We start from the raw sequence: 22,553 nt of genomic DNA on the forward strand, positions 1-22,553 counted from the left end.
TCTGCACATGCCTCTGCAAAGTGGCGCTCTTCTGTTTTCATGCACGTTAGTGTAAACGACTTTAACTTCCATTCGTTGGTGATTAGATGTGCAGTTACACCCAGGTAGTTATCGTTACTCACAGAGGTCCAGTGATCCCCTGTAAGCGTCACATGTTTCATTTTCCTTTTTTTTCTTTTCAGCTTCATACAGCTCGTGGATTTTTGCCATTATTGTGCGTCTTTGCGGTGCAGGCAGATTTACTCAGGGGCCTACGTTGTTAAGTGAGGGTGGTTTGGCGCATTCCACTTGAACTTCCCTCGCCGACCAACACATTTCCTACGGTGAAACGACAACGTCTTCCCGCAGGGTGTACATATCACTTTGGTTTTATTGAATGTTCCATCTTTGTTTTTTTGGAACACGAACTTCCCATCCAGAAAGTCCCCAGGTTCATCAGAATTATCCATGTTGTTTGTTTGTTTGGATAGCAGCTGCCGTCTGACTGCATTAGAAACGGCGACTAGTGCAGATTGAGTGGAATTGTGGGTATATTGGAAGTTCATTCTGCGCATGAGTTAAATGCGTTAAAAAAAATATATAATTCATTAATCCTGTAATTTAATCATAACGCGTTATTTTTCACAGCTCTAAATATAACATGTACTATAACACATACATCCATACAAACACACACCCACACCAACATAGATAGTTAAATAGATAGACAGATTGGGGGCGGGGGGATTGGGAGAGTGACTCTCACCCACATGTGTGAACACACGTACAAGCACAGTTGCAAAAGTCTTGGGACAAAATTAGAAAAAGTCGTTCGTTTCTTTTGTAGCAAATCTAATGTTGCCTTAGAGTCAAAAGCATCAATCGATTTGACGGATATCTCTATGTAAAATCTGAAAACTTACAGACCTTACACACCTTTTTACACAAATTGAAATATGACAATTACATCTCTATCAGTGTTGATATGTAGAGTTTTATTGGAGTTCTTTTAAACTTTGTAGGCTTGGAACTACTTCTGGCAAACAAGCTCTTTATCGACCATACACAATAAAACTCCATATCAAAGTGAAAGGGTTTTTGTTTTGGCTTTAATATGGATTTTTAAATTTCCTTGCAATAGAAGAAAAAAGCACTGGATATATCCCCAAGTCGAGGCAGGAGTTATAGTCACATAACAACAAAATCCTACTTTTATTTGTGTTCAGCTGAGAACTATTCTTAGGGTGAAGCGGTTCTGAAATACGTATGTTGTCAGATCTTTCAGATCTCACTTCCTTTTTTCTCAGAAAAAGTTGCATCAGAGCATGTCAAAGCTCCAACACATCACTTGGACATTGGACTTCGGTAAAAGAAGGTAAGATCCAGACCGTCAATACAAAGGAAAATGGCCATTTGGATTTCTTTCAGAAACCCCTAAAACATTCTGTTTTTGATTCTTTAATTAATTTAGAAATAATTTGTTTAATTTCACTGATACATGGAATCACTACTGTGTGTAGCACTGGAACGAGCTCCCTAAAGATGAGATTCTGTGTGCTTTCTGAGATCATAGTGCTTTAAATTCATCTAAATATTGTTAGCCTTGACATACAGTTTGTTTTTCAAAGTCACCAGCTTGTTTTGTGTCTAGTTAATAAGTCAGAACTGGGTAAAAATGTTGGGAGGTGTCCTTGACTTGACATGACTTACAAAGTGGTTGAACCAGGCATCATTATTTTTCAAACATGTTTAATCTGATTCTGTGACATTGTATTCATGCAGTGTCATTTTAATGTTAATAGTATTAATAATTTGTTGAGTTTTGGAATCTTTATGTGATTTGTTTGATTCTATTTTGTGATAAAAATGATGAAAAATCTGGAATGGAATTTCTGGATCTTCTCTGTGAACAGATATCAAAAGCATACAATTGATCTGATCCTACATTTTTTTCAGGATAGTGTGACAGGGTGAAATCTGCAGAATGGGTGAAGATTATGAATACAATTACACTGACTACCTCAATGAAACTGACTTCATATTCCCAGACTATGTCATGGGTACAAACCACATGCTTGCTCTGGTCTGCTATGCCCTGGTATTCATTGTAGGTGTCCCCGGCAACGCCTTGGTGGCCTTTGTCACAGCCTTCCGTATGCCGCGCTCCGTCAACGCCCTCTGGTTCCTGAACTTGGCCCTGGCGGACCTGCTGTGCTGCCTGTCTCTGCCCTTACTGATGGTTCCAATAGCTCAGGACCAGCATTGGTCCATGGGGCCACTGGCCTGCAGGCTGCTGCATGGCACCCTCTACCTGGTCATGTACTGCAGCGTGCTGCTGCTGGTGCTTATCAGCGTAGACCGCTGGATGCTGGTCAGCTGGCCCGTCTGGTGCCAAAACTGGCGCCGGCCGCAATACGCATCCTGGGTGTGTCTGGGTGCATGGGTCCTGGCCCTGTTGGGCAGTGCCCCGCAGTTCGCCATCCTGGAGGCCACAGAGGTGACGCCAGTGAAGACGGAGTGCAAGCCCGTGTTGGCTAGCATGAAGTCCGCCTGGGCCTTCCTCATCTTCCGCTTCCTGATGGGCTTCGCTCTGCCCTTCCTGGTGATCTGCGTGAGCCACTGGCACGTGTACCAGCGGGCATCAGTGCGTCAGCGCGAGAGGTCGGCGCGCACTGTGCACATCATTTTGGCCGTGGTGCTGAGCTTCTTCCTGTGCTGGGCACCGCTGCACGCGCTGGACATCACGTACCTGGCTCTGCCGCCCAGCCACCGCGGGCACCATCTTGCCATGGCCCAAGTGCTGGCCTTGTGCCTGGCCTACGTCAACAGCTGCCTCAACCCCATCATCTACGTGTGCGTGGGCCGCGGCTTCAAGGAGGGCCTGATGCGCACCCTACGCAATGTGCTCCACTTTGCCTCCGAGGCACCGACCCACTCCGTAGGAGCGACGCAGAACAGCAAGAGCACCACAGCCAACACCATGGACAGGAGTGTGTGATCGAGCACGAGGCCGATTCTGAGCTGGTTCCATAATGATGCAAAACCTCTGTTTAAACATGGTGGGGTAATAAAACATGACAAAAATAATACCGTAGTTCATTAAAATCTGCAGAGGTGTGACTGCACAAAAAGAATGACTACCATATCATCTCTTCTTTCTTTTCCTCTTACTTTCACCTCTCACAGATAACCCAGCTTCAATACAGTTTACTGAGCAATTTCACAGCAATCTGATTCTGACCACGAAGATCCTCAAAAAAATTAATGAAAGTGAACCACACAACATCAAAAGAACCCCCTGAACACATTTGCCTGCTATTGAAAAAAATCTGATTTCCAGGATGAATCATCCCAGGTCACTCCAGTCCAAAATCGATAAAGTCAGTCAAAGTCAAAGTGTTTGTCACATGCACCAAATAGCTTCAGCGCAGTGAAATTCTTATGACCTGGCAGGCAACATCTACGCAGTAGACAGCCTACAAGATAAAAAAATAACATAACAAAAATAACAGTTTGATCTATTTCTTTCAATCCTTCCAAAGCCGGGTTGTTTTCAGCCTGGATTTAAAAGGGCTCTTCTAATGCCCCCTGTCAGCTGGTTACATTTGAGAGCAGCGCAGAAGCTAAACGCTGCTTCCCTTTGTTTAGTCATTATCTTAGGCAAGACTAACTGACTCCTTCCTAATGATCTAAGACTTCTGCTTGACTCAGAGAGATACACTAGGCCCTCACCGTTAAGCGGGTTCTAGATGAAGGTGTATTGTGGGGCTCCAGATAGTATGCGGCCTACTATGTGGTATTCTCATCTCAACCTAGCTTCTGATTATGGAGGTGTGTGTGTGTGTGTGTAACTGTGACTCTGTAAATATGGTAAAAGAATACAATCAAATCAAATAATGTGTAATACAACTTGGGCAGTGGAAAGCAGATTGGGTGATGGGGGTTTATCAAGCAAATAAAGCTGAAGCTGAAAATAAAGCGTAAATGCAGGAAAGAAACATTCAAATAAACAGCACTGCCTAGAAAAACACAGTGGTCAGGGCTCACCAGTCAGGTGCAGCCAAAGAGGGGTTATTCTACAAAATCCTAGTGAATCCCGGACACTTGTGTGACAAATCGCCTGTAGCACTCAGCTCCTTGTGACTCTCACAACATATGTGGATGGATCTGATGGGACCTCAGGACATGACCATGGAGGATATTCCACAACAGTGGCGGAGCCAGAGATTTTTTTCTGCAGGTGCTATGGGGGTGCTCAGCATTTTAGCAAGGGTGCTATGGAATGAGGGTGATCATTAGGCTACTTCCGACAGATGCGCACATTTTCGCGTTCATCTGCTACGGTCACTGACAAAATGCATGCAGCATGTTATAGATTCCGCAATCCAAAATACTTCACTTACTTCAGTGGGGGTTAAAGTTGGCGCCAGATGACCACTAGGTCACCACTACCATGTCTAATTAATGACAAAATAAACTAAACATAAATAGTTCAATACATTTTAAACTAAAGAGGGTAAATTAGAATAGCAGATAGAATTAACTAAAACAGTCAAAGAGTCAGAAATGCTTCAGCGGTGTAAAGATGCAGGCCCCTTTTAAAAGTGAATGAAACAAAACAGTAGGCACTCAAAACCACAATAATCGGAACTAGATCATTGTATCATTGTACAATAAAATTCTTAAAAAACAGGCAAAAATGCAAACAAAATTATGCTGGAAAAGCCATATTCAAAACCAAAATCCGGGCAAGCCAGCAGAGCAGGTGTAGCATGGCTAGCACCCTCAGTAGAGGTTGACCCCATTGACCACGACGTTCCTCTTCTTCTAAATCTGATTCAGATTACCCTTGCATTTCTTCTTCTTCTTCAATGTCACATGATTCTTACTCGTAGAATTTTGGATATCAAAAACCGATCCATTATTGTGAATTTGTTGATACTACCGCTTGACTTTGACAGTGCACTAGCTCTCTTTCTCCTTCAATCGTCAGGGAACGTCAACGTTCACGCATGCGATGTGTCTGTCGTGCTACGTGAACAATCTGTTAATTTCAATCTGTTATTATTTTCTTTTGTGATTGAAATATTATTACCACACAATAAATTAAATTAAGAACGCAGAATGAAATTAAATAACAATAATAAATAAACCGTCGTCAACCACCATCAGAACACCTCTCTGTAAGGTATGCCATCCTTGTCAGGCCCCGGAGTGGGTGGATTGAACCCGGGTCGCTGGATTGGCAGTCCAGTGACAAACCTTGTGAGCTAGGCAGGACCCATGTGCAAGCTGTTTGTTGAACTTGTTTTCTTTATTTTTTAAACAAAGGAATTCCAAAACACAGAAGATAAATCCACAGGGAAAAAGGCAAAACTAAGGAAGCTACAAAAAAGAAAGTAGCTAGCGCTCGAAAGGCGATTGAACTGAAAACTTTGAAACACACCCTGGGGCGACAGTGGTACAGGAGGTAGATAAGTCGTTTAGTAATCAAAAGGTTGCTAGTTCGATTCCCTGTCGAAGCGTCCTTGAGCAAGACACTGAACCCCTAATTGCTCCTGATGTGCAGTGTGCCATCAGTGTAAATGTAAAATGTGTATACATTGTAAGTCGCTTTGGATAAAAGCGTCTGCTAAATGTAATGTAATGTAAACAGGCTAGAGACTTCTAAAGTAGACAAACAAAACGGCTGAATACAGCGTACCAAAAACAGACTGGAGACTTGAGACAATAGACTTGAAACAGGGAACTCGAGAAACCATCACTTGCCTTCGTGAACGAACCAAACGATGTAGTGATCAGCCTTGAAAATAGCCAGGTATAAATACCCTGGCTAATAGGGTCATGTGACCAATTAAAAAGCAGGTGATCAGAAACAGGCAGGAAAGCAGAAAGAAAACATGAGCACATGTGCATAACAATAAGTCCAGAGTTCTTTCTTTGACCACCAGGGAACGCCAATGTCCCAGATCGTGACAATCCTGTAACGCTTGACAGCTGTGTGGGGGGTTGTTGATTTGCTCTTCTTTTTCTTTATTTTTGTGTTATATTTACATATTTCTCCCTTCCTTCCTTTCTTTCTTTTTTTTCTTATTTATTTGTTTGTTTGTTATTTTCTTTCTTTGACTGTCACTGATGATCTAATGTCAGTCTGGTCCCTCTCTTCAGATCTCCAGACGGATGAGTTTAGGGATGACACACCTACCTCCTGAGAGTGCCCCTGCCCTAAACTAAGGCTTCTCACCACTGCTCCCCCTCACCCTGAAGCCAACATCCAGAGCAGGCAGCCCTTGGAGCCCACCTAACATGGCTGTGAACACACACAACGATGTTCAAATGTTTGAACATTGGTGGACACTTTGTAAACACTTTGTGGACACTTTACTCTTCACACGTCGCTGTTAGGATGAGCGCTTCTCCAATGATAGGCGATATGTTATCTTAATACCTTTTCAAATCATGTCCCCAAACAGATGTTTGGTGCTGCACTGTCTCACAGAGCTTACCAGTCAACATGTCTGAGAGAATAGCATTATTATCACGTACCAAAAAGGGACTGCTGCTTTTAAAAATGGCTGTAAATATGTTTAATCACATATGTTTACCCAATTGGGTAATCGTTTAACCGCACAGGGGATGTTGTATAGTGGGTGGATTTTAGGAAGTTCACTAAAGGCTTCCTGTTTTGACAAATACTTACTATACTATAAGAATAACACAACAATCTGTCTGTCATCAAGTCTCATGTTTGGCATTTAAAAGCTATAGCTATAACTCTCACAAGCACAGTTGCAAAAGACTTGGGACAAAATTAGAAAAAGTCGTTTATTTCTTTTGTAGCAAATCTAATGTTGCCTTAGAATCAAAAGCATCAATCACTTCTGATATCTCTATGTAGGCTTTGTTGGCTTGGAACTACTCCTTTCCAAACAAGCTCTTTATCGACCATACACAATAAAACTCCATATCAAAGTGAAAGGGTTATTGTTTTGGCTTTAATAGAAGAAAAAAGCACTGGATATATCACAAAGTCGAGGCAGGAGTTATAGTCACATAACAACAAAATCCTCCTTCAAACTTTCTAGGCTTAAAATTGATTTCTAAGGGTGTCGCTTGGGTATATCATAGTATTTGGGGTGCTTGAATTTGCGCGAAAATTTTACTCTACGCTTTGTTGCAGCATCTTTGAAGGCGTGTGGAAAGCTCAATGTTAAAGCTAGAGACTTGATATTATACAGACCTTCCTATCTATGCTTTGTATAGGGGTGGGCGATATGACCAAAATCTTCCATCACGGTATTTGTAATTTTATATCACGGTTACGGTATATATCACGGTTTATTATACGTAGGGTGACCAGATTTAGGTTTTTGAAAAAGAGGACACTTCAGCGGTGGCGAAATGTGTCCACAGACATTTATTTATTGACCCTTAAGAACACTAAGGTGCAGAAACAATACTGCCTCAATAGGCTATTGGCCTAAGCAATAGTGGCCAGTATCCATTGAATCTTTAAATATTAAAATAAAAGCAAAGTGTATGTAAAAAGAAAAAGGAAAAATCTTTCTGTGGCAATTAGTCCAGTGCTTATGTTTCAGTGGTTCTTTAATTTACTTTCAGAAGATAACTCAAGTGTTAAAACTTTCTTTTCAATGTGTGTCCATATGTTAATGCAATAATGATGAGATATTTTCTTTATATGGCCACATATTAAAATAAAAAAATTAAGAAGTTTGCCATTACACATAGACGCTCCATTGAGGACCTCATCCCGTTGCTGCGACGTGCTAACGTGATGACGAGGTGATGACTGGTCTGTAAACAGACGCAAGTAAATGATGGAGCTGCAGTTTTTCTGGATAAAAAGCACTATAGATAGCGTTTATATTTCTCAACCGATTTCACCGAGTCGTTTTTATATTCAAGGGTTTATGATCTACGTGGAGTACCAAAAAAAGTTTTGTCTCCATATTACTTAGAATCTCGTTGGTTTGGCCGTAATCGCCGTTTAGTTGACATACATACATGTATATGATAATCGCTGCTAGACGCTCACTGTTCTTGTGCTCTCACAGCTCATTCACTTTGAAATACTGAAAAATAAATGCCTACACTAGACACTTTTCAGTCCATATTTTTCAGTATATTGAATCTTGCCCAACAGTCGAGGATTACTCAACAAGTAGGCATGGCAGTCCTTGCAGGTTATGTGCTTTAAAATTGTACTGGGTATCGTATTATACGGCTCTTCAGAATGTTCAAAAAAGTTCCGTTTATTTGAATGGGCCACCCCAACGTTCGCAGGTCTGTAATTTCTTTATTTTCACTGCTGCGAAAATGTAATGACCGCTTTCATATCATTCCGCAAGTAGCCCGGTCATTTAACGTAACGGGAAGTAATGGGTTGCTACGCAACACCTGAAACTTTAGAGTTCTATTTTATTTCTCAGCAGAAATCACAAAACGGCTACAAAATCGTTAAAGAGGTATTTTTGGAGGAATGTCTATTGTTTTGGCAAGTTACTGTATAATAAGAGGGATGAAGTATAGTTCGGAGGTCATTATCTAAAAATAAATCGATTGGATTTCAAAATAAGAGTATACCGCGGTTGAAACGGTATGGCCAAATCTCTCCCGGTAGACACATTTCTACCGTTGCACGGTATATACCGTCATACCGCCCAGCCCTAGCTTTGTATATTGAATTAAAAAAACTGTCCTTATGTGATGAATGGTCTGGAAGATATTAAAAGCTTGAAAGTGGATGAAAACCCATTTTGTGTACTTTTTGCCATGCTATAGCAAAGAAATTGGCTTTTTGTACACGCCCAGCATTCAATGGCCCATGGAAGCATATGCAAATGGTAACAAAAGGTAAGTTTATGAGACAGAGCTTAAACTGCATTTGTATATAAAATCTGTGTATAATATCAAGTCTCTAGCTTTAACATTGAGCTTTCCACAGGCCTTCAAAGATGCTGCAACAGAGCAAAGAGTAAAATTTTCGAGTTATAGCAATTTGAAAACGGCTCTACAGAAAATGCTGCTAATAAATTCAATTCAATTCAATTCAATTTTATTTATATAGCGCCATAACAATACAATTGTCTCTAGGCGCTTTACAGAGCCCAGAGCCTGAACCCCCTTAGTGCAAGCACATTGGCAACACGGGCAAGAAAAAACTCCCTGTTAGTCAGGAAGGAACCTTAAGCAGAACCACGGCACATAAGGGGGGACCCATCTGCTTGAGGTCGGCCGGGTGGAGATAGGAAGGGGGGATGGGGGAGGGTTGTGTGGCAGAAGGGGATGGGAAACAACAGGTGTTGTACATATCCTGCATTTGGTAGGTGTACATAATATATATACAGACATCCGGTGGTAAATACATGATACAAACAAGACCAGTTTAGTGGGTATACACTGTGCTCAAAGGTTTACTGTTACAGGGGTAAGGGGAGTAGGAACAGAGAAACATGTTGATGGTGGCAATATTATATATTGTATATAAATGCTAGCATAGGGTATGAGGTAGAGTAAGTGTACGGCAGTGCGGTGGCGGTGGGTGCAATTGGCAGAGGGTTTCTACGGGTAGACCGGGTGGAGAGATTACAGCAGCGTCCCATAGCGAAGATAGTCTGGATTAGGAGAAAAAGAAAAAGAACAGAGTGAGTGGGTAGAGTTTGGCTGTCCATATGCGTAGTTGAGGAGTAGTGGGGGTGAGGAGCAATGTTTCCACTTCCATCAGCAATTGGAACATGCTACAAGGGAGAGAGAACATTTTTGTTAGTAGACATTTATTTCAGAAACAGATAAGGAGATACCTTTGGGTAGTAGATTTACAGTAGGCAATATGGCCATTTTATCAGTATTATTATAAGCATTAGCAATGTGATATGAGAGGAGAGGGAGGGAGAGAGAGAGCGAGAGGGAGAGGGAGAGGGGCTGCCTGGCTAGGTGTAAGGGAATATTATTTAATATATTATTTAGATTTTAGATTTCTAATAAAGCCTCCGACCAGAGATGGGCAGTATTTCAATTACTTGTATTTGAAATACATATTTCAACTGCTTTGAGTATTTTGTAATTTGTATTTGATAGGGCCGATAAAAAATCTAACGTAATTTGTATCAAAATACTTTAGAGTAGAGTAATTTTGTATTTAAAATACTCAAAATACTTTCTCCATTGTTAAGGCAGAAGGAGATTTTTTTTCTGTCAGATTCTACCACTAGACCATCTGATCTGCCTTTGAATGTCATTGTCGAATCAGGCAACAGTCAGGCAAAAGTGGTGCTTCAAATGACCCCGCCCCTTTTTGGGGCGAAATGGAAATCGCCCAGATCTCTCTCATTGACTCTCATGTTAAATCCATTTTTTTCACAAAACAGGGCTGTGTTCGAAAACTTAGATAGCTGTCTTGATCCTTGTCAATTTATCTTCATTATTACGCCGACTTAAAGGAGGTTCTTTCAAAGAGAGAATCGAGTTGTTGCACCGAACTTTAGCCATCTTGACAGAATGTGGCTGTGGCTATTACGGCACACTTTACAAAGTACTCTGCAATACAGTGCACTGCAATACAGTGCACTTACATATGTAGTTTGTTCTGTCGCTGATTAGAGTTGTCTGAAATGGAACACTGAGAGACACAAATGTGGGAGCCTTTAACCCGTAAATCTGTGCTCCGGCCAACTGGAAATTTGGCGAAAAACAAAGATGGCGGACCAAAACTCTGCTGACAGCCGTGTTTTGTATACAAATGTACATCTTTTAGCGTTTTCTCGCTTAGATTTTTTAAAAGTTACAGAGAAATAGACACTGTACTATCAGATAACACCAGCAATAATGGTTGAAGTGATTTGCGAAGCGTCAGTCAGCCAACTTTCCAAACTGAAAAGCTTCCGAAAGGGCTCCTCCTCTTCCGCTACGTAGCCGAGATGGCGCCCGTTTAGAGTGAGTAATGTCCATTATTTCACACTGCATTTTTTGACCGTTTGCAGTGCGCCATCCAGGTACTTTCAGTGCCCTGAATTCTGCTGGTTCTGTCAGTGTGAACGCCCTAAGCACTGAAAGTCAGTGTTTGAAGTGTGCAAGTCTGCGGTAATAGACACGGCCTGTGACTTGATCAAAGCCGTATGACGTCCTTATACACAATTACGTATGACAAAAGCATGGTGGGACGAGCCCTCCCGGAAGCCATAGAGATTGCATTGAGATCCCTGTTTTGTGAAAACATGAGTCACACAGCTGCTGCCTGCAAATATATATATATATATATACATAATCAATCAAGTTGTTGTCTTTTAATAGCTTTGCTTAGTTACACTGATATTCTGTGACTGTTTTTCCTATTTGTGGGGTTCCCCAGAGCTTTGTGTACATTATATAGCCCAAACCTGAATGCTCTGCTATACCAAACTGTGAAAAAACGGAAAATCCAGAAAAAGTATTTCCTATATTTTAAATACAAAATACATGTATTGTATTTTGTTACATTTTCTGGCACCAGTATTTTGTATTTTATTTTGATACATTTATTTGAGGGGTATTTTGTATTTTGTATCAAAATACATTTTTATGTATTTTTGCCCATCTCTGCCTCCGACCCACTCGGTAGGAGCGACGCAGAACAACAAAAACACCTCAGCCAACACCATGGACAGGAGTGTGTGATCGAGCACAAGGCCGATCCTGAGCTGGTTCCATGATGAGCAAAACATCCGTTTAAACATTGCTGGGGTATACGAACATGACAAAAATTACACCGTAGTTCATTTAAATCTTGCCATAAACTGTCCTTAGTATACCACAACATTTTGTTCATGACACATTCATATCTGCCATGATTTCCACAAGGAAATAAATGTCCTTCTAATCAGATGTGCAAATAAAAAGTGCAGTGGTGTGACTGCACAAAAAGTACGACTATCATATCATCTCTTCTTTCTCTTTCTCTTACTTTCACCTCTCACAGATAACCCAGCTTTAATATAGTTTACTGAGCAATTTCACAGCAATATGATCCTGACCACGAAGATCCTCAAAGAAATTCATGAAAGTGAACCATACAACATCAAAAGAACCACCTTAAAACATATGCCTGCTATTTAAAAACATCTGATTTCCGGGATGAATCAATCAAGGTCACTCCAGTCCAATACTGATAGTTTGATGTATTTCTTTCAATCCTATATTAGAGGTATCAGTGATACATATATGCATTGTTTTAATTGCTCTGTCCAAAATGACTGTTTTTAATACATATTATTCGATCTCATTATAATCTTATTAATTATTTTAAATTCATTTATTATCTTTTTTGGTATATTATATTATCCTATTTTCTGCACTTCATTAGCACTTCTATTACTTTGTATTATTGTTGTTGTGACTGTCTATACTATGTTAAGCACCTTGAGATTTCTTTGTATTTTAAAGTGTGCTATACAAATAAAATCCATTATTATTATTATTATATATCATCATGAAATAAGATTGATTGCAAAAAAAATGCTTCACTGCTGTCATTAAAACATTCATCAAGTAATATATTACACACCTAAAAGAGTCAAGATATGTTATGGTAATTTTGGTTGTCCAACGAATGGAATATTGCGTAACATTTGATCAGGGGTGGAGCTGGCCTTTCCGGCCAATGGGTGTGAAGCATCAATTGTATATACGGTCATTGGTACAAGGCGTGGTAAGGCACGGCAGGTTCATTTATTTAGCATCGTACACTTCAAACACTGGGGTCATTCAAAGTACTTTACAGATGAGAAAATACAACTTGGGCAGTGGAAAGCAGATTGGGTGGTGGGGTTTATCAAGCAAATGTTGTGCAAGCTGAAAATAAAGCATAAATGCAGGTAAGAAATATTCAAATAAACAGCACTGCCTAGAAAAACACAGTGGTCAGGGCTCACCGGTCAGGTGCAGCCAAAGAGGGGTTATTCTACAAAATCCTAATGAATCCTGGACACTTGTGTGACAAATTGCCTGTAGCACTCAGCTCTTAGTGACCCCCACACCATAATGAAGGCATTTTCTGCATCAATACACCAGGTTGATTTGGTCAGATAGTTATAAATGCCTTGTGTTGCTGAAGCTGATACCTTTAGCAGGGGTGTCTAACTCATTTTCACCCTGGGCCACATCAGCATTATGGTTGCCCTCAAAGGGCCGTTTGTAACTGTAAGACCAGGGGTGTCAAACTCATTTTCACCCTGGGCCACATCAGCATTATGGTTGCCCTCAAAGGGCCGTTTGTAACTGTAAGACCAGGGGTGTCGAACTCATTTTCACCCTGGGCCACATCAGCATTATGGTTGCCATCAAAGGGCTGGTTGTAAATGTAAGACTGTATAAATGTAACTACTCCCTAACATATTGTTAAATAACTTTGCATTTGATTATTGTTTATTCAAGTGTAAAAATATTGTACATACATTTATATAAATATATGTAAGCACATTTCTCTATTATAACATAAATTATTTTGATTTAGGGTTAAGAAACCTGCATTACTCTAACAAAGATCAAACTTTTAAAGTGAATAACAAAGACAAATATGAAACACAAGTTATTAGCCTACATTAACTTTGTTCAAAGCTTTTTTGTTACAACTATGGTACAACAAATAATTGTGAGTTGTTAAGAACATGTGTGACAGATGTGGCATTTTACAAAAACAAATGGCTGCAGACAGCCTTGCAGAGGACCAACTAACAACCAACTAACAACCAACTAATGAGAGATGGTTTTGATTAGAGTAAACATTTGGCTGTATGAACACATACACCTGTAAACACACTGAATACATTGCTACACATACCAAGTAGTTTATGTAATTAACTCAAAATAACAATAAGACTTGTTTTAGTTCACAACTATATTGGTCAAGTTCCGGGTGAAGTTGATGAGGTGATGCTTCATGGCCTTGAACACACCAAGTAGATCCTTCCTCTCCCTAGGACACCATATCACACATCCTCCGCATCTATTGATCATGTTCGGAAATTAACAACAAACAAAAAAACAAAATGGAAGCACATATTACACTGTACTTATCCCTGGTTGAAAAACGTTTTATTATATTTTTAATTCAGGTTTAAAAAAAAAATGCTTACCTATTTGTTTTCTGGCCGGATGTCTGACACCGTTTTCCCGTGGTCAGTCCGTCAATGTCTGGCTTTAGGTCTTGTGCTGTAGCAATCCGTAAAACAGCGTGAGGTTGTCAGCGGTGATGCGTGATCTGTGCTTGGTCTTGTTAAGATTCATTATTGAAAACATCTGGTCACACAGATTAGTGCTCCCAAACATGGACAGAACGCGGGCAGCATGAAGTTGGAGCTGTGGCATCAAACAGGAGGCAGTTGAAAGTAAAAGTCCTTGATTGCAGCGTCCTGCAACTTTGCTCTCAGGCCGCTATGGCTTTGTAGCTTTATTAACTCTCTCTGAAGGAGATAGGGCGCAGTGTCGACGTCGGTAGTGAAAGGATTGGCAAAGATGGCAAAGTCTGAGCGCTGTGTTCTGAAGTCAGAGAAGCGCCGATCAAATTCAGTAATTAACCGGTTCACTTTGGTAGCCAACCGAGCACATGAAAAAGCACCCGGGAACTGAGGCTTAGATTTTCTGGCAGACAGGAAAGTGGGCAAGATTGTCCTGTTCCAGTTGGGACTTTCATAGGTGCATTTGTCTTCCCATCTTTCATTAAATTGCCTTCCCTCTGCATCAATTTTTCTCTTCTTGGACATTTTGGGATTATTTGTCGATCTTTTCAACTCAATCCCTTGTTGGAAAACCGCGAAAACCGCTTTAGTTATATACGCCAACATGGAAACACTGCCATCTAGCGGCAGCAGGCCATAATTTTGCGGGCCACAAAATCGACATGCATTGTGAGAGAGAAGCCCTCGCAGACTCTGGTCCCTCTCTTCAGATCTCCAGATGAGTTAAGGGATGATACACCTACCTCCTGAGAGTGCCCCTGCCCTAAACTAAGGCTTCTCACCACTGCTCCCCCTCACCCTGAAGCCAACATCCAGAGGAGGCAGCCCTTGGAGCCCATGTTCAAATGTTTGAACATTGGTGGACATTTTGTGGACACTTTGTGAACACTTTACTCTTCACACGTCCATTCGCTGTGTAGGATGAGCACTTCTCCAATGAACAGGGAGGCAATATGTTATCTTAATGTAGCGCCCCCTAGGCCTATTTCCTGACACTAAAGGGCGTTTCCTGGGTTCCTAAACTAATCCCAGTAAAGTATATAATACATATAATTCTCGCTGACCTTCTGTTTAAATGTCTATTGGTGATTTTACATGTGCTACGATTTAAACTATTAACTTACTATTAGTCAAATGAAATACCCTTTTAACCCTACACTCTACTACCCAATAATGGCTTAACACTAAGAAAACTCAGAACTCAGGTTGTTCAATTATCAAATAAAAATATAGTTTACTGATTTGAATAAGAAAATAAATATTAAAATCATCAATGTAATACATTCTTAATGAAAACAAAATAGGATACACCATGTATGAAAAGCTTTTGAATTAAATGAAATTACAACAAACCTGAAGTTTGAATGAACCTTCACATATACAGAAATCAAACAATTACAGTTAACTATACAGTCCCTAACAGACATCCATATAATAGTAGCTAGTAGGCTACTTTACTAGCATTCAGCTAACATTTAACAATACACGACACGTAGCATTAGCACAAAACACCTGCGTGGGCCCACACACACGCACTCTCTCACCAGTGAATCACCCACCCCAGTCCTAGCCGGCAAATGAGCTAGTAAGCTACCTAGCAGCTAACCGTTGCAGTACTGGATTGTAGCTTCAAGCTTGTGTTCGGTGTGGCCCAAAACAAACTGACCCCTTCACTCCTTTTTGGAACAAGAAAAATAAAACTGACGATACCTTAATCCAAGGGTTGTCGAGTTGTTGTCGAGCTGCCGTCGAGCAACAACAGGGAAGTCTCTCACAATGGAAAGTGCAGTCTCCTCACAATGGCGAGATGATGAACTTCTGCAAACCGTCGACTATCTTACAGTTCAAACTTCGCGTATTCAGTCCGGACACGCTGATAAACATAGATAACGTCCAACTTGCAAATATATACCGTTTGTCACGTTATAATTCTTACATCTGCTTAAAACACACGGAGACAGTTAGTAACTTGGCTTCTTGACTTCAACTCTATCTTCTCTTCCTTTTGCGGGATTTGCCACCTTTCACCTAACGTTACTCAGTGCATACAACAGTAATACAATTAAATACATTTTACATTCAAACATCAAAATATTGCATGTAACACAATACATTTCACTTTACCAATGAAATATTTTCAAACAAAACTCTTAGAACAAATTGGAACACATGCATCAGCAAACACTGTTGCTCATCCAACTACAACTCCCATAATCCCTTGCATTCAACCCAAAATGAATAGAAGGGAGATGAGCTAGCCTGACGATGTCATACTCATAATTCTAGTCAGAATATGAGTCTGATACCTCTCCATTGGGCTGTGATTATGGGGCGTGTTTCAACCGAACCAGGAGAAAAAATGCCTCTTCGCTCAATTGGTTACCTACAACCAATCAGAACAACGTAGTATGTGACCAGGGCCAGCTGATAAATTAAACTATTACCGGATCCCATAGGAAGGAAGGCAAAAACATATTTTCGATTGACAAATGCCTTGATCGCGTTTCTCTGTTCCTCTTTCAAAATGAATGCACTGTCAATGTCTAAATGGACTCGAATCTATACATTTCAGCTCTCCAGCGGCAGCCATGTTGGTTGAAAACGAATTCAACCCATGTGTTGATTACGTTACTGTTGATCATCTGTCCATCATCGTATAAAGCCCGCCTTGACAATTTGATTGGTCCGGCAATTTCTGTCCGGAGATAATTTCTCCCCAACGGAGCGACACCAGACCGAACTTCCCGACTTCAAATGTTGTGGGCGGGGCTAAGTTCGGTCTGGTATCCAGGCTAGAGATGAGCACTACTATAAGCTTCTCCTTAGCTTAATGGCGATCTCTAATACATTATTATTTTATGATTATTTCTTAGTTCTAATGTGTTATTATAACTTAATTAAATATAAAGTTTCTTAGCACAAATATGCTTTTTAGCACTGCGCTACATTAATACCTTTTAAAATCATGTCCCCATACAGATGTTTGGTGTTGCAATGTCTCTCAGTGGTTTCAAGAAATGTGCTTACCAGTCAACATGTCTGAGAGAATAGCATTATTATCACGTACCAAAAAGGGACTTCTGCTTTTAAAAATGGCTGTAAATATGTTTAATCATCAAGTTAACCAAACAAAGGGGAAAAAATGCAAGAATGCTTAAATGTGACAGTTTTAGGAAGTATTGGCTAATCGTTTAACCACACAGGGTTTCTTGTATAATAATAACACAACAATCTGTCTGTCATCAAGTCTCATGTTTGGCGTTTAAAAGCTATATACTTTACTATGTAGTCACAGTTTAGTATTGTTGTGGCGCATTCTGTTGCTTACTTTTTCTGAAAATAAATCTTACATGCGAAGGACGAGGAATGGAAACAAATCTCTGAGTTACCACAGTTCAGTTGTCGACCACTAGCACTCATATACGAATGTACAATGTCCCATGAAGACACAACACACTTGTCACACTTGAGAGAGAGAGAGAGACAGAGAGAGAGAGAGAGATTCACCCACATGTGTGCAAACATATACATCCATACAAACACACCCACACCAACACGGATAGTTAAATAGATAGACAGTTTGGGGGATTGGGAGAGTGACTCTCACCCACATACAAGCACAGTCGCAAAAGACTTGAGTCAAATTAGAAAAAGTCGTTTGTTTCTTTTGTAGCAAATCTAATGTTACCTAAAGCATCAATCGCTTCTGATATCTCTATGTAAAATCTGCAAACTTACAGACCTTACACACCTTTTCCCACTTTTTCCACAAATAGAAATATGATCTTTATCAGTGTTGATATGTAGAGTTTTATTGGAGTTCTTTTAAACTTTGTTGGCTTGGTACTACTTCTGGCAAACAAGGTATTTATCGATCGTACACAACAAAACTCCATATCAAATTGAAAGGGTTTTTGTTTTCGCTTTAATATGGATTTTAAAATGTCCTTGCAATAGAAGAAAAAGCACTTGATATATCACAAAGTCGAGGCAGGATGGCCTTTCATCAGTGGCAGAGTTATAGTCCCATAACAACAAAATCCTGAATTATTTGTGTTCTGCTGAGAGCTATTATGAAATGCTGAAATACGTATTTTGTCAGATCTTTCACTTCCTTTTTTCTCATTGCATCAGAGCATGTCAAAGCTCCAGCACGTCACTTAAACAGACTTCGGACTTCGGTAAAAGAAGGTAAGATCCAGATCGTCAATACAAAGGAAAATGACCATTTGGATTTCTTTCAGGAACCCCTAAAACATTCTGTGTTTAATTCGTTAATTAATTTAGAAATAATTTTGTTTAATTCCAACGATACATGGAATCACTGCTGTGTGTAGCACACACTGGAACCAGCTCCCTAAAGATGAGATTCTGTGTGGAGATCATAATGCTTTAAATTAATCTAAATATTGTTAGCCTTGACATACAGTTTGTTTTTCAAAGTCACCAGCTTGTTTTGTGTCTAGTTAATAAGTCAGAACTGGGTAAAAATGTTGGGAGGTGTCCTTGACTTGACATGACTTACAAAGTGGTTGAACCAGGCATCATGATTTTTCAAACATATTTTTAATCTGATTCTGTGACATTGTATTCATGCAGTGTCATTTTAATGTTAATAGCATTAGTAATTTGTTGAGTTTTGGAATCTTTATGTGATTTGTATGATTCTATTTTGTGATAAAAATGATGAACAATCTGGAATGGAATTTCTGGATCTTCTCTGTGAACAGATATCAAAAGCATACAATTGATCTGATCCTACATTTTTTTCAGGATAGTGTGACAGGGTGAAATCTGCAGAATGGGTGAAGATTCGAACTTCTCCTTAGATTATGAATACAATGACACTGACTACTTCAATGACACTGACTTCAAATTCCCAGACTATGTCATGGGTACAAACCACATGCTTGCTCTGGTCTGCTATGCCCTGGTATTCATTGTAGGTGTCCCCGGCAACGCCTTGGTGGCCTTTGTCATAGCCTTCCGTATGCCGCGCTCCGTCAACGCCCTCTGGTTCCTGAACTTGGCCCTGGCGGACCTGCTGTGCTGCCTGTCTCTGCCCTTACTGATGGTTCCAATAGCTCAGGACCAGAATTGGTCCATGGGGCCACTGGCCTGCAGGCTGCTGCATGGCACCCTCTACCTGGTCATGTACTGCAGCGTGCTGCTGCTGGTGCTTATCAGCGTAGACCGCTGGATGCTGGTCAGCTGGCCCGTCTGGTGCCAAAACTGGCGCCGGCCGCAATACGCATCCTGGGTGTGTCTGGGTGCATGGGTCCTGGCCCTGTTGGGCAGTGCCCCGCAGTTCGCCATCCTGGAGGCCAAAAAGGAGACACCAGTGAAGACGGAGTGCAAGCCCGTGTTGGCCAGCATGAAGTCCGCCTGGGCCATCCTCATCTTCCGCTTCCTGATGGGCTTCGCTCTGCCCTTCCTGGTGATCTGCGTAAGCCACTGGCACGTGTACCAGCGGGCATCATTGCGTCAGCGCGAGAGGTCGGCGCGCACTGTGCACATCATTTTGGCCGTGGTGCTGAGCTTCTTCCTGTGCTGGGCACCACTGCACGTGCTGGATATCACGTACCTGGCTCTGCCTCCCAGCCACCGCGGGCACCATCTTGCCATGGCCCAAGTGCTGGCCTTGTGCCTGGCCTACGTCAACAGCTGCCTCAACCCCGTCATCTACGTGTGCGTGGGCCGCGGCTTCAAGGAGGGCCTGATGCGCACCCTACGCAATGTGCTCCACTTTGCATCCGAGACGCCCGACCCACTCCATAGGAACGACGCAAAACAGAAAGAGCACCACAGCCAACACCATGGACAGGAATGTGTGATCGAGCATGTACTGAGCTGGTTCCATGATGAGGTGGGGGTATGCTGGGCTATATACGAACATGACAAAAATGACACCGTAGTTCATTCAAATCTTGCCATAAACGGTCCTTAATATACCACAGCATTTTGTTCATGACACATTCATATCTGCCACGATTTCCACAAGGAAATAAATGTCCTTCTAATCAGATGTGCAAATAAAAAGTGCAGTGGTGTGACTGCACAAAAAGTACGACTATCATATCATCTCTTCTTTCTCTTTCTCTTACTTTCACCTCTCACAGATAACCCAGATTTAATATAGTTTATTGAGCAATTTCATAGCAATTTGATCCTTACCACGAATAAGAAATGAATGCAAGTGAACCACACAACATCAAAAGAACTACCTGAACACATATGCCTGCTATTTAAAAACATCTTATTTCCAGGATGAATCAATTAAGGTCTCTCCAGTCCAATACTGATAGTTTGATCTATTTCTTTCAATCCTATATTCAGTGAAAGATATCAGTGATACATATATCATAAATTCAATAAGATTGATTGCAAAAAATATGCTTCACTGCTGTCATTAAAACATTCATCAAGTAATATATTACACACCTAAATGAGTCAAGATATGTTATGATAATTTTGGTTGTCCAACGAATAGAATATTGCGTAACATTTGATCAGGGGTGGAGTTGGCCTTTCCTGCCGATGGGTGTGAAGCATCGACTGTATATACATTGGTACAAGGTGAGGCAAGTCACGGCAGGTTAATTTATTTAGCATCATACACTTCATACACTGGGGTCATTCAAAGTGCTTTACAGATGAGAAAATACAAGGATAATTCTGTTTCAGATTACAGAAATAAAGTAGAATAGGATTAAAAGCATGATTTGAAAGAGAATAAATCAAACATGAAAATAAAGAGCCAATTAGGACAATACGGTGGCATTACATTACAGGAAAGAAATGCAGTAGAGTTAATAGTGTTTTCAACTGAGCTGAAAGCCGGGTTGTTTTCAGCCTGGATTTAAAAGGGCTCTTCTCATCATTATCTTAGGCAGGACTAACGGACTCCTTCCTAATGCTGTAAGACTTCTGCTCGGCTCAGAGAGATACGCTGGGCCCTCACCGTTAAGCGGGTTCTAGATCAGCAACAGGACCTTAAAGTCTTTTCTGTAACGTACTGGTAGCCAGTGTATGGATTTAAGACTGGGGGTGATGTGCTCCCATCTTTTAGTTCTAGTGAGAACTTTGGATGCATGTTTTGAACACACTGGAGCTGTTTGATTGTCTTTTTTGGGAGTCCAGTCAGAAGACCATTACAGTAATCAATCCTGAAAGATATAAGGTTGAGTTTCTGCAGGTCTGGTTTAGTCAGAAAGTCTCTACATTTGTATGTGTGTGTGTGTGTGTGGTGTGTGTGCGTGTTTTAAAAATATCTCAGTAAAATACACCAGAAACTGGTTATCACGTTTGTTAATCACATCTTTCAAAGTGAATAAACCAGCTAACTGTATTTGACCTTCCAGCACCTTCCATTGCGTACTGTTTCCGTTTGTGCAACCATGATAAACACAATAGCAGCTTGTGAAATCAGTCATCTCTTCTACCCTGTTTGTCACCTTCCACTCATGCTTAGTTTCACTGCTATTACCAGTACTTAACCATAGGGGGCAGTGTCGGCACCAATAAATGAGCAATGTACAGTAATACACTATCACCTCATTATGGATATGTGAAGATGTATTATAAACTTCACATATCCATAATGAGGTGTTAGTGTATTACTGTACATTACTCATTTATTGGTGCCGACCCTTTGGGGGGAAAAAAACCCTTGATGTTTTAAAGATGTTTTAATCTAACTGCAGGTTGTTGATTTGTTTTGGATTGAGTGGATTAGTTTAGTTTTACTTCTCTGTACAAATAACGCTGTAATGTCCATTTATTGAGCTTTAAGTCACGTCCAGTACACATGATTGGCACTATATGCTTCATTTGTCACTTTAGGCTACCCGACTTACCTTGCATGCAACAGTAAAATATCAGGTTGATGAATATTGTTATTATGATTATATTGTATTCTGTTGCATAAACGTCTGATCATTAAGACATCAGCAGAGTGTATATTCTAACGATCATAAATAAAGGCCTGAACTGGAGAGTGTGTGCACTTGTACTATCCTATACACTGCCTCTCTGTAGCCTGGCACACGATGGCTAAATATAACTGGACTCCTTAGCAACTGGGCAGAAGTGATAGGATGAAGGAAACAGTGAAAGACATGGTGAACCGAAAGAAGATGGAAGATAATCATTCCCCAGCTGGAGACATGCACATAATGTATATGAATATAGCCATTGGAGAACAGTAATACACAGGAGTGTTAAAAACCTTGGCTATTGAAGGAATATTTGAGATTTTTCAGTTGGACAGTCAATCTTTGATGATTGTTGTTTAAATACATTTTCTGGAGCTACGGCCTATACAAATATTACAAACACACCACA

General features: G+C 40.7%; 2 protein-coding genes across 2 annotated transcripts; both read left to right on the forward strand.

Moving 5' to 3' along the window:
- The first annotated feature begins 1,261 nt into the window (after positions 1 to 1,261).
- Positions 1,262 to 3,113, forward strand: LOC105899485 (C5a anaphylatoxin chemotactic receptor 1). Its single transcript, XM_031573549.2, has 2 exons — positions 1,262 to 1,354; positions 1,936 to 3,113. Exon 2 carries the CDS (start codon positions 1,964 to 1,966, stop codon positions 2,975 to 2,977), a length of 1,014 nt encoding a protein of 337 aa, XP_031429409.1. The 5' UTR covers positions 1,262 to 1,354; positions 1,936 to 1,963; the 3' UTR covers positions 2,978 to 3,113.
- Positions 3,114 to 18,199: 15,086 nt separating this feature from the next.
- Positions 18,200 to 20,161, forward strand: LOC105899487 (C5a anaphylatoxin chemotactic receptor 1-like). Its single transcript, XM_031573550.2, is given in 3 exon segments — positions 18,200 to 18,401; positions 18,984 to 19,971; positions 19,973 to 20,161. Coding segments are annotated over 2 exon segments (1,032 nt in total). The 5' UTR covers positions 18,200 to 18,401; positions 18,984 to 19,011; the 3' UTR covers positions 20,045 to 20,161.
- The last annotated feature ends 2,392 nt before the right edge of the window (positions 20,162 to 22,553 follow it).

The sequence above is a fragment of the Clupea harengus genome, chromosome 9 (assembly GCF_900700415.2).
Source record: "Clupea harengus chromosome 9, Ch_v2.0.2, whole genome shotgun sequence".
Lineage (NCBI taxonomy): Eukaryota > Metazoa > Chordata > Actinopteri > Clupeiformes > Clupeidae > Clupea > Clupea harengus.